At 49.8% G+C, this 14,760-nt stretch overlaps 2 gene segments (V, D, J or C); both read right to left on the bottom strand.

The window, feature by feature from the left end:
- The window catches only part of LOC109557711 (T cell receptor beta constant 1-like), a gene marked incomplete in the record, with an annotated part of 426,686 nt that extends 421,903 nt beyond the window's left edge, over positions 1 to 4,783 (bottom strand). Inside the window, 2 exon segments of the C gene segment in view lie at positions 4,347 to 4,634; positions 4,720 to 4,783. Coding sequence covers positions 4,347 to 4,634; positions 4,720 to 4,768 — 337 coding nt within the window.
- Positions 2,873 to 3,426, bottom strand: LOC109557980 (T cell receptor beta variable 6-1-like). The segment is given in 2 exon segments: positions 2,873 to 3,239; positions 3,326 to 3,426. Coding segments are annotated over 2 exon segments (408 nt in total).
- Positions 4,784 to 14,760: the final 9,977 nt, after the last annotated feature.

Raw genomic sequence — 14,760 nt, 5'->3', positions numbered from 1 at the left:
AGCTGGCACCCCGAAGGGGACCCTGCCCCCCAGGACTCACCTGCCTGCAGGAGACAGAAGACCACACAGCCCAGGAGGCAGGGGCTCATGCGGGGGTGGGGCAGGCAGAGGGCCCTCTGGTCTGAGTGTGGATGAGAGGGGAGAGGGGCTCTCCAGGAGTCCTTCTGAGATGTCACTCTCCCTGCCAGGCCCCAGAGCCAAGCTGTCACTCAGGGCGCCACGCCCCTTCCCCAGAGGCTCAAATCATAAGTGAATCTGAGGGATAAGTTCACAACCCGGAGCCCCATCCAGATCAATGGACATAAGCTGTACAAGTTGATGAAACTCTTCTGTAAAACTGATTAAATTTTGTGTGTGTTCTAATCCAGAGATAATTCACATTGATACATGTATTACTTCTATTTATCTGCATATATCTGTAGTTTAAATCTTGTGGAAATCCTTCTGGCTTCCTGTCGCCCTCTTTAACTCATGTGTCCCAGTAGGACTTCCAGGTTCCATTTCTGCATAACTGACCACAGTCCTGAGATTGTCCCTCCACCTACCATGATTTTCCAGGTCTCTGCTCCGAAACTCACTGCAGGCTCATCAACATTTGAGAAATCTGTTTGGTCTATTTCTAATCGAGTCACTGACAGACGGTCCACCAGCCAAATGTGGGTACACCTTCTTCGTGTTCGCAGGAGGCCCTGCTTCTCATGTCGGTGCAGGGCAGGGAGCAAGCAGAGCCCCCTCAAGACTGTGACCCACCTCTCTTGGTGGAGAGAAGCTGGGCGCCCAGCACAGGGTGATGTATTATCACAAAGGAATTCAGATGTAGGAGGGACATGGAGGTGCAGACTTTAGGGCAAATGAAAAATGTTCTGTTTTTATTTGAGACATTCCTCCCATGGGAATATCTCAGAAGCTCCCACACGGTGTCCAGGACTCACCTGCTCCCAGGAGGCAGAGAGTCACACAGCAGAGGAGCCTGGAGCCCATGGCAGCATCAGGAACCCAGGACCACTGCTAGCTGGGGCTGGGGCTCCTGGGTGAGGAGGTAACTGCTGATCCTCCTGCTTCCCTGATTGGAGCATTTGCCTATGATGTCACTGCTCTGTGTCCCTGCAGGCTGCCCTTGTCCCCTGGACCCCTTGCTTGGACCCAGGGCTGGCTCCTCTATGCCCTTCCCAGTCCCGCACAGCCCCTCAGCAAACGGTGGGTGTGAGGTGATCACTGTCCCCATGTTCCCATATGCCCATAACATGGCGTTTTTCTTCTCTTCCCGTCGCTGCCTGACACTCATCACCCAGCCCTCACCAGCCACACTAATCTCTCAGCCTCTGCTTCCCATGCTGCTCCACTTACAGCCCCCTGGACACATCCTGAGGCTCGAGGAATGTGCCCACTCCGCTGGGCAGTGAAGAGTCTGTGCTGGGTCCATGTGTGTGGACCACTCAGGGAGCTCAAACCTGCTCCCTGATGCAGGCATGTAGCCAAGGTTCCCCTAAGCTGCCCTCTCCAGGGTGACTCTCAACCCCTCCCAGCACACCCTGCTCACCATGGGCCCACAGTGCCTCCTAGTGGCCCATGGTCTCATGGCTCTGTGCCTTCCATCTACAACAAGAATACAAATTCGCCACACTCCACACTTTCAACCCCTACACACACACACACACACACACACACACACACACACCCTTCATATGCTGCCTTCCCAGCATGACTGAATTAGGGTAGATCTTCAAGTCTAGTCTTAGCCTGTGGAGGTAAAACACTGTATGATCAGACATTTCTAAGAAGGCAGGAATTCCTGCAGCACTCCAGTGACAATAGTCAGCTAAAATGGAGTAATGCTGCTGCTGCTGCTGCTGAGTCGCTTCAGTCGTGTCCGACTCTGTTCGACCCCATAGACAGCACCCATCAGGCTCCTCCGTCCCTGGGATTCTCCAGGCAAGAGTACTGGAGTGGGTTGCCAGTGCCTTCTCCGAAAATGGAGTAATAAAAATAGGCGCTCCATGATCTCAAATGAAGCCAGCCTGGACACCTGTATTCCAGACCTCCTTTTGATTAAGCAGATCCATACATTTCCAGATTTCATATTTAAATTTAGCATTACCCAATTCTAGCAGGTGCATTTTATGAAGAGGTTTTAGGTGTATTAACATATTTATTTCCTATGAACTTGTAAAATCTTGATATAATAAGACACCATGAAGGAAATATTTTGACTTTGAGAAGATATCTCTGAGGGAAATGGTAGAAACCTGGTCCAGGATAATTGAGATGCTAAAAAAGAGGGGCAGGAAGGGAGAACACACACACCCAGCCTGTCTCTCCTCCTGGGAATGGACTCCCAAGGGACTTCGGCTGGTTTCCAATTAACTGAGGTTGTTTTCTGTTTGGTGACCCCAAGAGCTTGCTCAAACACGCCCGCTTACACGTGGTTACAAAGCTCCCTGTGTCAGGAAGGGACATGACCCAGATGAGGGCAGAGCAGTGTGTCTGGACAGAGAGGGCAGGGGAGCTGAGGCCAAGGCAGTAAAGGAGGAAAGACCCGCCCCTCTGGTGGGCAAGAGCAGGGAGCACTTGAGAGCTAGGCTGTGGGAGAAACTTCCAGACAGACAGCAATCAGGTGCGGCAGAGACACAAGAGGGTCTAGATATATCTGATTTACTAATATTCTTCCCTTCTACAGGTCTTAAGCTGATGAGGAAGAGTCAGAACTAGTCAGAATTGATTGCAGTCTGAACTGCATCCAGGGAGGTTGCAAAACAAAGACAGAGACTGATGGTGGACATGTGTCTCCGAGTCCCTGGGGTCAGATCCAGGCCTGTCCAGGTCACACATCCAGGGTCACAGAGCTGGCACGTGGTCCCCAGGGCTCTGAGGCTCCCTGTGCTAGGAGCCTGCGTGTGGGACCCTGTCTTTTTGCACAGAGAGCAGGTGGCCATGCAGCGCCGTGGAGTAACTGCTGGCACAGAAGTACACGGATGTTTGGGAGTGGTTGGCGGACTCCAGAGTGAGAGGAAAGTGGTTTTTGCTTGATCTGGAGACACTGTACCCGTCGGGCACGTCTCCTTTCACCGTGGTGGGAGGCCCAGCTGAGTAATAGATCAGCCTCAGCCCGTGTCCCAGGTCTTGTCGGTACCAGTACATAGAGTTATGACCCAGATCCTGAGTACATGTCAGTGTCGCGTTCTGTCCTGTCCTCACGACCTGGAATCTGGGGTCCTGAGTGACATCAGCATGGACCGTCCCTGTGGAGAAGGAGGACCGATGCTGCAGTCACAGGGGACAGGCTTAGTGCTGGCACCCCGAAGGGGACCTGCCCCCCAGGACTCACCTGCCTGCAGGAGACAGAAGACCAAACAGCCCAGGAGGCAGGGGCTCATGGCCGGTTGGGGCAGGCAGAGGGCCCTCTGGGCTGAGTGTGGACGAGATGGAGAGGGGCTCTCCAGGGAGTTCTTCTGAGATGTCACTGTCCCTGCCAGGCCCCGGAGCCAACCTGTCACTCAGGGGGCCACGCCTCTTCCCCCAGAGGCTCAAATCAGAAATGAACCTAAGTGAACACTTCACATATGACCGACCTAGGTAGTGTATGAAAACGCAGAGACATTACCAACAAAGGTCAGTCTAGTCAAAGCTATGGTTCTCCAGTAGTCATGTATGGATGTGAGAGTTGGACTATACAAAGAATTGATGTTTTTGAATTGTGGTGTTTGAGAAGACTCCTGAGAGTCACTTGGACTGTAAAGAGATCCATGCAGTCCATCCTAAAGGAAATCACTCCTGAATATTCATTGGAAAGGCTGATGCTGAAGCTCAAACTCCAACATTTGGCCACCTGATGCGAAGAACTGACGCATTTGAAAAGACCCTGATGCTGGGCTGGATTGAAGGCAGGAGGAGAAGGGGATGACAGAGGATGAGATGTTTGGATGGCATCACCATCTCAATGGATATGAGTTTGGGTAAACCGGGGGAGTTGGTGATGGACAGGGAGGCTGGAGTGCTGGGTCCAAGGGGTCGCACAGAGTCAGACCCGACTGACTGTCAACTTGACTGTGCCATGGGTATTTAGCTTTATTTTTCTGGATGCTCCTAAAAGGGTGTTTTTGGAAAAGTTAACATCTGAATAGGTATATTTTAATAATAGATTAGATTAACATTTTATTTCTTAAGCAGATGACCTTCCATAATGTCGGTGGACTTCATAAAACCAGCTATGCTGCCAGTATGTGTCTGTGGGCTCAGAGTCTCCAGGTGCTAGGAATCTGCAAGGGGCTCCCCGAGTTCCAGGCTGCAGGGCCCTCATCTGCTTTTTTGCACAGAAAGGAGGTGCCCATGCAGCACTGTGGAGTAACTGCTGGCACAGAAGTACACAGATGTCTGGGAGTGGTTAGCAGACTTCACCGTGAGAGGGAAGTCCTTTTTGCTTGGTCTGGAGACGCTGTAGCCCTCGGGCACATCTCCTTTCACCGTGGTGGGAGGGCCATCTGAGTAATGGATCAGCCTCAGCCCGTGTCCCAAGTCTTGTCGGTACCAGTACATAGAGTCATGACCCAGATCCTGAGTACATGTCAGTGTCACGTTCAGTCCCGTCCTCACGACCTGGAAACTGGGGTCCTGAGTGACACCAGCATGGACCGCCCCTGTGGAGAAGGAGGACCAATGCTGCAGTCACAGCGGACAGGCTTATGCTGGCACCCCGAAGGGGACCCTGCCCCCAGGACTCACCTGCCTGCAGGAGACAAAAGACCACACAGCCCAGGAGGCAGGGGCTCATGGCGGGGGCGGGGCAGGCGGAGGGCCCTCTGATCTGCGTGTGGATGAGAAGGGAGATGGGTTCTCCAGAGAGTCCTTCTGAGATGTCACTCTCCCTGCCAGGCCCCGGAGCCAACCTGTCACTCAGGGGCCACGCCCCTTCCCCGAGAGGCTCAAATCAAAAGGACCCTGAGTGATAGAGTTCACAACACAGAGACCCATCCAGATCAATGGACTTGAGCCTTATGAGTTGTTGTATCCTTTCTATAAACAGTTTACAACTTTAAGTGTGTTGTATTCCAGAGATAATTCTTCATTCCTAAGATGTGAAGTTATATGCAGTTTTCGAACTGCAGGGTTGTGGGGTTCTCCGTGCTCCTAAACAGCACATTGTTCAAGAGTCAACTACAATCCATACATCAGTAAAGTTGATTTTAAGATGCCTGAGGAGGGTTGTATGTTACATGCTCTGGCTAATTTCCTGCACTAAATCAACAGGCAGAAATATTTTCACCCCTGTGATTTCTAAAGGCCTCAGCTGGAGGCAAAATGTGTCCATCTCTATATTTGCACCTAAGAAATGGTGGAAGAGGCTGTCAGAGATTAGCAAAGGGACTCAGGAAATCCAGAGTCCTGTTATGTGCCAGCGACTTCATGCTTACTAAATTCCTAGGCAAGCGTGGAAGTTGTTGGGATGACTAATTTAATGTGTCACCTTGACTAGGCACCACAGATGTTTAGTTCAACATTGTTCTGAATGTCCCTGTCGAGGATGTCTTGGTGAGAGATAAATATGTGAAAAGTTATTAATAGATTTTAAAATCAGATTAGATGAACATCTTTATTGGTAAGGCAGATGAACTTCCATAATGTAGTAGGTCTCATGCAAAGAGATGAAGAAATGAACAGAACAAAAACCCTAAACCTCTCCTGGGTAGGAGAGAATTATCCAGCTGATGGCTTCACTAGACTATCACTTCTTCCTGCCTAACAGCCTTTGAATTTAAACATCAGCTCTTCTTAGGTCTCTAATAACATGAGCCCAGCTTCTTAGATTTATCATTGTTGAAATTAACAACTATATGAGTCAACTCCTTTAAATGATATGTATCCCATAAAATAAATAAATAAATAAATATATATATATATATATATATATATATATATATATAAAACACGACATATATATTTGTTATATGGGAGAATTATTCAATGGGGGTGAGGACCACAGTGACAAGGACAGATATGAGTCTGATTCCTTGTTCTGATATTTATGAAGTATGAGATCTGGGCAAGCCACTCCCTGTCAGATGTGTAAAGAGTTAAAATAATACTTATCTTGTATGATCTTTGGGAGCATTAAAACATATCAAGACATGAATGTTTGGGAAAGGCTGTCTGCTCTCCCAGGACTTGGGCCTGGCTGGCTGGCAGTCGATACCCTCACACAAACTTCCTGAGCTGGGGAAGGAGTGTTTCTGTACCAGAGGCACCTGATCATGCAGGGCTGTGTCTTGGCTGCTGGCACAGAGATGCACGGCTGAGTCTTTCAGCTCCAAGGAGTCAAGCTTAGTTCAGAGATAGAGTCACTGAACTGTTGACCTGAGAATCGCCCTGATAGGTTTGCTTCTTCTCTCACATTCTGTTGAAATACTGAACAAGGAACTGGGGGCCCTGGCCCAGGGCCTGTTGGTACCAGTACACAGAGAGGTGTCCAGAGTCAGGGGAACATCTCAGCGTCGCTTGCTGCTTTCTTGATTTGATCAGATATTTGGAGATCTGGGTGATTCAGAATCCACTAGGCCTGTTGGGAGGACACAAGGAAGCTGAGGGAAGAGCACAGGGAAGCCTCCTGCTGCAGCCCTCATCGCCAGGCTTCCATCTCAGGGAGGTAAAGACATCTCAGAAACTCCCACACGGTGTTCAGGCCTCACCTGCTCACAGAAGGAAGAGGTCACACAGCAGAGGAGCCTGGAGCCCATGGCAGCATCAGGAACCCAAGACAGCTGCTGACTGGGGGCGGGGCTCCTGGGTGAGTGGTGTAAAGTGCTGACCCTCCTGCTCCCTGATTGGAGCATTTGGCTATGACATCACTGCTCTGTGTCTCTGCAGGCTGTTTCCAAATCCACTGGATCCCTTCTCAGGACCCATTGGTGGGCTCCTCTATGCCCTTCCCTGCCCTTCCCAGCCCCTGAGCAAGGGGTGGGTGTGAAGGGTGCCCCATCCCCATGTCCCCAGTGCCCACAGCATACCTTGTTGTCGCCTGCCAGCCCCTGCCTGACACGCAGCCGGGCACTCACCTGGCTGGCAATCACCAGGCATTCAGCTGACAATCACCCAGCCCTCACCAGCCACCCCAACCCCTCACCTCCCTTGCAGCTCCTGGAGACCGTCTCCTGGGCACATCCTGAGGATCCAGGCACATCCCCACTTTCCTGGGCAGTAAGGAGTCTGTACTGGTTCCATGGGTCCTGGAACCTCAGCACGTCAGGGAACTGAAACCTGCTTTCTCATTCAGGCATGTAGCCAAGGTTCCTTAAAGCTGCCCTCCCCAGGGTGACTCTCCACCCCTCCCAGGACCCCCTGCTTACCATGGGCCCACAGTGCCTCCTAGTGGCCAATGGTCCACAGTCTCATGGATCTGTGCCTTCTGCCAAAGCAAGAATGTAAATACCCCACAGCGTGAAGACACACACACACACACACACACACACACACACACTTGTTCTACTGTCTTCCCAAGCTGGCTGATTTAAGATTGATCTCCAAATTCCCTCTTAACCTCTGGCGATAAAAGACTGTGGAAACCAACATTTCCATCAAGAAGAAAATAATTGCACATACTAAATGGCAACCCACTCCAGTGTTCTTGCCTGGAGAATCCCAGGGACAGGGGGAGCCTTGTGGGCTGCTATCTGTGGGGTCGCACAGAGTTAGACACAAATGAAGTGACTTAGCAGTGTCACAGTAGTATGCTAAGGTGGAATCACACAGACCTTCATACAGACACTCTGATGAGCTCAGGTGAATACAGCCTGGAGCACTGCATTCTGTAGATCCCTCTGATTAATCAGATCCACATATTTCTAGATTTTCTATATAAATTTAGTATTACCAATTCTAGGTAATGGATTTACATACAGAGATTATATATATATAAACCCATTTAGTTTTAAAGTTATAAAACTTTGAAATAAAAAAACCAGCCGTCCACTATATTTGACCTCGATGTAGCTGGGCGTGGTATGAGACTGCACACTCAGTGTCACACTGCAGGCATGTAGCCCTGGGTTCCAAGGCTCCGCGTGTGAGACGCCTGCAAGGAGCTCTCCTCCTTCCAGGCTGCAGGGCTTCCCATATGTTTTTGCACAGAGAGGAGGTGGCCGTGCAGCGCTGTAGATAACCACAGGTGCAGAAGTACACAGATGTCTGGGAGTGGTTGGCAAACTCCAGCGTGAGAAGGAAGTTCTCTGTGCTTGGTCTGGAGACGCTGTAGCCCTCGGGCACGGCTCCTCTCTCCGTGGGGGGAGGGATAACTGAGTAATGGATCAGCCTCAGCCCGTGTCCTGGGTCTTGTCGGTACCAGTACATACAGCTAAAGCTCAGGTCCTGAGTACATGTCAGTGTCGTGTTCAGTCCTCTTCTCACGACCTGGAATCTGGGGTCCTGAGAGATACCAGCATGGACCGCCCCTGTGGAGAAGAAGGACCGATGCTGCAGTCACAGTGGACAGGCTTAGTGCTGGCACCCCCAAGGGGACCCTGCCCCCCAGGACTCACCTGCCTGCAGGAGACAGAAGACCACACAGCCCAGGAGGCAGGGGCTCATGGCAGGGGTGGGGCAGGTGGAGGGCCATCTGGTCTGAGTGTGGATGAGAGGGGAAAGGGGCTCTCCAGGGAGTCTTTCTGAGATGTCAGTGTCCCTGCCAGGCCCCAGAGCCAAGCTGTCACTCAGGGGGCCACGCCCCTTCCCACAGAGGCTCAAATCAGAAATGAACCTGAGTGAAGAGTTCACAGCATGGAGACCTGTCCAGAACAACAGACGTAATCTCACAAGTTGCTGTAACTTTTCTGTAAATGTTAAAGGTTTTTCTGTAGATGTTAAACTGATTAAATGTTTTGTATGTTTTAGTCCAGACATTAGTATTCATTAACATGTATATTACTTGTATTTATTTATATATTTCTGAAGTGTTGAATCCTGGGGAAATCCTTCTGGCGTCCTACTGCCCTTTATGATATGTGTCCCAAGAGCACTTCAAGCGGAGAAGGCAATGGCACCCCACTCCAGTGTTCTTGCCTGGAAAATCCCAGGGACCGGGGAACCTGGTGGGCTGCCGTCTATGGGGTCGCACAGAGTTGGACACGATGAAGCGACTTAGCAGCAGCACTTCAAGGCTCCATTTCCACAACATTGCCCACAGTCCTGAGACAGTCCCTCCACCTACCGTGTTTCTCCAGCTTTCTGCTCCCAACCTCATCTCAGGCTCAACAACATTTGAGGAATTCTTTGGTCTGCTTCTAATCAATTCACTGACAGACGGTGCACCGGTCAAACGTAGGTACAGCTCCTACATGTTCACAGCAGCCCGTGATTCCCGTGTTGGGGGGAGGGAGTAAGCAGAGCCCCCTCAGGCCGGTGACCCACTTTTCTGGGTGTAGAGAATTGGGTGCCCAGCACAGGATGACGTTTTGGCACAAAGGAATACTGATGCAGGAGGGACGGAGGGAGGTGCAGACGCCAGGGTGATGAAAAATGCTCAGTTTTTATCTGAGACGTTCCTCCCATGGGAATACCTCCTTGTGAAGTGTGGCTGCCATTCATTGAGTAACAGTTCATATCACAGAGCCCCGAACTGTATCTTGTTCCACACAACACAACGCGTATATGTAACTTGCTCTGTGCACACTTCCATGAGCGAAGGGAAAACGGGTACTGAGAACACACTTGAGCCGGGATGCTCGCTGTAACACTTATGAAGTATGAGATCTGGGCAACTCACGTCCCCTGAGATGTACAAACAGTTAAAATGGTACTTACCTTGATGACGTTAGTGAGCATTAAAACATATCAAGAAGTGAATGTCTTGTAAAGTCTCTCGCGCTACCAGAGACTGGGCTTGGCAGGTTGGCAGCTGACACTCAGGCACCACTTCCTGAGCTGGGGCAGGAGTGTTTTTGTCCCAGAGGCACCTGATCATGCAGGGCTGTGTCTTGGCTGCTGGCACAGAGATACACAGCTGAGTCCTTCAGCTCCAAGGAAGTCAAGTTCAGCTCAGAGCTAGAGTCACTGAACTGTTTTCCTGAGACTCGATCTGATATGTTTCCTTTCTCATACTCTGCCCCATTGTAATACTGAATGAGGAATTGGAGGCCTTGTCCCAGGGCCTGTTGGTACCAGTACACAGATCTGTGTCCAGACTCAGGGGAACATCTCAGTATCACTTGCTGTTTTCTTGATTTGATCAGGTATTTGGGGGTCTGGGTGACTTCAGAATCCACGAGGCCTGTTGAGGAGAAGACAAGGAAGCTGAGGACAGAGCACAGGGAAGCCTCCTGCCCCAGCCCTCATCGCCAGGCTTCTATCTCAGAGAGGCAAAGACATCTCAGAAACTCCCACACTGTGTCCAGGACTCACCTGCTCCCAGGAGGCAGAGAGTCACACAGCAGAGGAGCCTGGAGCCCATGGCAGCATCAGGAACCCAGGACTACTGCTGGCTGGGGGCGGGGCTCCTGGGGTGAGTGGTGTAAAGTGCTGACCCTCCTGTTCCCTGATTGGAGCATTTGCCTATGACGTCACTGCTCTGTGCCTCTGCAGGCTGCCCTTGTCCACTAGACCCCTTGGCAGGACCCAGGGCTGGTTCCTCTAAGCCATTCCTTGTTCTGCACAGCCCCTCAGCCAAGGGTGGGTGTAAAGTGAGCACTGTCCCCATGTCCCCTTATGCCCATAACATACCTTTTTCTTCTCTTCCTGTCCCTGCCTGACACTCATCACCCAGCCCTCACCAGACACACTAATCCCTTCACCCTCCACTCCCCATGCTGCTCCAGGAGAAGATCCCCTGGGCATATCCTAAGGCTCCAGGCATGTCCCCATTCTCCTGGGCACCGGAGTCTGTGCTGGGTCCATGTGTCTGGACCACTCAGGGAGCTCAAACCTACCTTCTGATGCAGTCATGTAGCCAAGGTTCCCCTAAGCTGCCCTCTCCAGGGTGACTCTCAACCCCCTCCATCACACCCTGCTTACCATGGGCCCACAGTGCCTCCTAGAGGCCAATGGTTTCATGGATCTGTGTCTTCCATCTAAAACAAGAATACAAATTTCCCGCACTCCACACTTTCAACCCCTACTCACACAGACACACACACACACACACACACACACACACCCCTCATCTGTGCTGCCTTCCCAGCCTGGATGAATTAGGGCTGATCTTTAAGTCTAGTCTTAGCCTGTGGAGGTAAAAGACTGTATGATCAGACATTTCTACTAAGAAGGAAATAAGTGCAGCACTAGATTCCAGAATCTGGTTCCCTAACCTTAGGGCAGGCGCATCGACACTTGAGGAATCCTTGGGCTCCCTTTCTTATTAATTCACCGACTGACAGGGTGCCTGTCACATGCAGGCTCAGCGCCTTCATGTCCACCTGAGCACATGCTTCTCGTCGTGTCTGAGGGGTGGGGGAGCAGCAAGCTGAACCGCCTCAGGCCTGTGACCCAGCTTGCTTTGAGGAGAGAAGCTGGTTGCCCAACACCACGGATGACATGTGGGCACAAAGGAGTGCAGACGTGGGAGGGTTGTCGGGAGAGATGGCTGACCCCACGGTAAAGGAAAAATGCTCCGATTTTACGTGAGACATCCATTGCATGGGGGTACTTCCTTGTGAAGCGGGCAGCCATTCAGTAACCGATATCCTAGAGCTCCAGACTGTATCACATGCACAAACCTCACATTTAGGAGGACTCTGCACTAGCTGCCATGCTCTGCTGCTGTGATTTCCAAATTCTCAATCATTTCTGAACCTGAATATCATGCACTGGTCATGAGTGGGTGACCATGGTGACCTCCTGATGAGCTGGTTTCCACGGAACCTGATTGCACGTCTAGGGTCTGGGTGACTAACCATTCCCTGGGCCTCAGAGACAAAAACGCAGAAACCAAAGTCAGAAGCAATGAATGAGCTTGATGTTGTAGCCAAAAAAAGCCTTGAATCGGGGCCTGGCAAGTCCACGGGATCCATACCTGTACTCAGAATGTCTCTGGTCCAAGAGACAGTGAGACCCACAGTGCAGGAGACTAGTGACCAGGCCAGGCCACTACAGAAAGGGGGACTTTTCAGTTCAGCTCCTGTGACTTGGACGCTGGGGTCAAATCAAAGGCAAGCCTTCTCCTGACATGAAATGATCTCTCACCAAATTGCTGCTGCTGGTTGTCTGCTCAGTCCCAGCACCAGTGTGTGAGCAGGAGGCCTTGCTGTGTGCATATCACATGGGACCTCAAAGGAATTTCCTAGGAGAAGAGGACTTCCTCTCAAAATAGCATCATAAAATCATTTCAGATAATGTGTGCACGAGAAAAGAAATTTATGAAAGTGCATTAAAAAAAAAAAAAACCTTGTACCAGCAGAAAAGACCTTTGGATGGTCATTTTCCAAACCATCCATCTCCAGATAGGATAGTCCCTGACATGGATATGGTGCTCACATGCTTTCAAGAACTTCTTCAACCATAATACTTTCCAGGAGCAATCGCTTAAATATTTAGCTCTGGGCTAAAGAGGACTTCAAAAAAAAAAAATGACGGCAACAGAAATCATACTGCTGGTTGTCAGGGAAGGAGACAGGCCTGGGAATGGGGCCTCAGAGGATTTTTGGTGATGAAATGTTCTCAGCCTTTATAGGTGAACGTTCCGTGGGCACACACACATGGATTGATCAAAACCATTCATCTGTTCACTGTACCGTGTGTAATGTTACTGTATATACAGCGGACCCCTTGGACCACACGATTTTGAATTTCATGCATCCAGTTTTGTGTGGAATTTTTAATAGATAACTAACTACAGACTTTGTTGTTCATCTGGTAAAGAATCTGCCTGCAGTGTGAGAGACCTGAGTTGGATCCCTGGGTTGGGAAGATCTGCTGGAGAAGGGAAAGACTACCCACTCCAGTACTCTGGCCTGGAGAGAATTTATATTTCATGAACTGTATAGTCCATGGGGTTGCAAAGAGTCAGACACAATTGAGTGACTTTCACTTTCACTTTTCACAGTACCACACAACTGTGGCTGGTTGAATCTGTGGATGTGAAATCACAAACAGGGTTGACTGAATTTTAAACAAATTTTACAGCAGGGTTAAGGCTGGTTCAGGGCCCCCAAACTTCACATTATCAAGTGTTAACTATAATTCATATGGAAATAAAGTTAATGTAAAAACGCCTGAGGGTAAGTTACATGCTCTGTATATCTCATGTATGGAACCGGCAAGCATAATTACTTTCTTTCCTATGACATCTGAAGTCTTCAAGTATAGGGTTTGAAGTCAAAATGTGTCCATATCTACTTTTGCACCTAGGAAGCACTAGAGGAGGCTGTCAGAGATTAGCAAAGGGAGTCAAGAAATCCAAACTCCTGTTACCTGCCAGGGAGATCATGCTTATTAAATTCTTGTGCAACCCTGGAAGATGGTGTCCTGACTAATATAACATGTCAACTTGACTCTGTCTTGGATATTTAGCTTTATTTTTTGGGTGCTCCAAAGAGGGATATTTTTTGGCTCAAACGGTAAAGCGTCTGCCCACAATGTGGGAGACCAGGGTTCAATCGCTGGGTCGGGAAGATGCCCTGGAGAAGGAAATGGCAACCCACTCCAATATTCTTACCTAGAAAATTCCATGGATGGAGGAGCCTCGTGGGCTACAGTCCATGGAGTCGCAAAAAGTCAGACACGACTGAGCAACTTCACTTTCAACATGTGAATATGTATGTTTTAATAATAGATTAGATTAACATTTTAATTCATAAAGCATATGACCCTCCATAATGTCAGTGGCCTTCATGGAACCAGCTGAAGAGATGAATAGACGAAAACACTGATCCTCCCCCAAGTAAGAGATAATTGACAGCCGATGGCCTTCACACTTGACCGTTAGTCCTTCTGCTTTTGAACTTAAACATCAGCTCCCCTCAGTCTCCAGTAGCACCAGACCCGCTTGCAGCTTTTGGACTTACCAGCCTTCACAACTATGTGAGCCAATTGCTTTAAAACTTGTATGTGAGTATGTGTGTGTGTTTATGTGTATTATTTATTCTATGTGGGGGACAGTTTTATGGGGGCGAAGACCAAAAGTGATGAGAACAGGCTTGAATCAAATTCCTTGCTCTGAAAGCAATGACATATAAGATGTGGACAAGTCAGTTCCCCTCAGATGTATAAACCAGGTAAAATAATACTTACCTAGCATGATCTTTGGGAGCATTAAAACACAGCAGAGGAAGAATTTCTGGGAGAGTCTATCAGATCTATCCAGGCCTGGAAGGGAGGCAGTCACCCTCACAACCACTTCCTGAGCTAGGGCAGGAGTGTTTTTGTCCCACAGGCACCTGATCATGCAGGGCTGTGTCTTCACTGCTGGCACAGAGATACACGGCTGAGTCTGTCAGCTCCAAGGAGCTCAGGTTCATCTGAGAGCTAGAGTCACTGAACTGTTCACCTGAGAATCGATCTGGCATGCTTCCTTTCTTATTCTCTTTCCCATTATAATACTGAATAAGGAACTGGGGGCCCTGGCCCAGGGCCTGTTGGTACCAGGATACATAGAGGTGTCCAGACTCAGGGGAACATCTCAGTATCACTTGCTGCTTTCTTGATTTGATCAGGTATTTGGGGGTCTGGGTGACCCCAGAATCCACCAGACCTGTTGGGAAGGAGACAGAAGGAAGCTGAGGGCAGAGCACAGGGGAGCCTCCTGCTGCAGCCCTCATCACCAGGCTTCTATCTCAGGGAGGCAAA

This window comes from Bos indicus, chromosome 4 (assembly GCF_029378745.1).
Source record: "Bos indicus isolate NIAB-ARS_2022 breed Sahiwal x Tharparkar chromosome 4, NIAB-ARS_B.indTharparkar_mat_pri_1.0, whole genome shotgun sequence".
Lineage (NCBI taxonomy): Eukaryota > Metazoa > Chordata > Mammalia > Artiodactyla > Bovidae > Bos > Bos indicus.
Note: the sequence above shows the minus strand (reverse complement) of the source record. Positions and strands in the feature narration are given on the sequence as shown.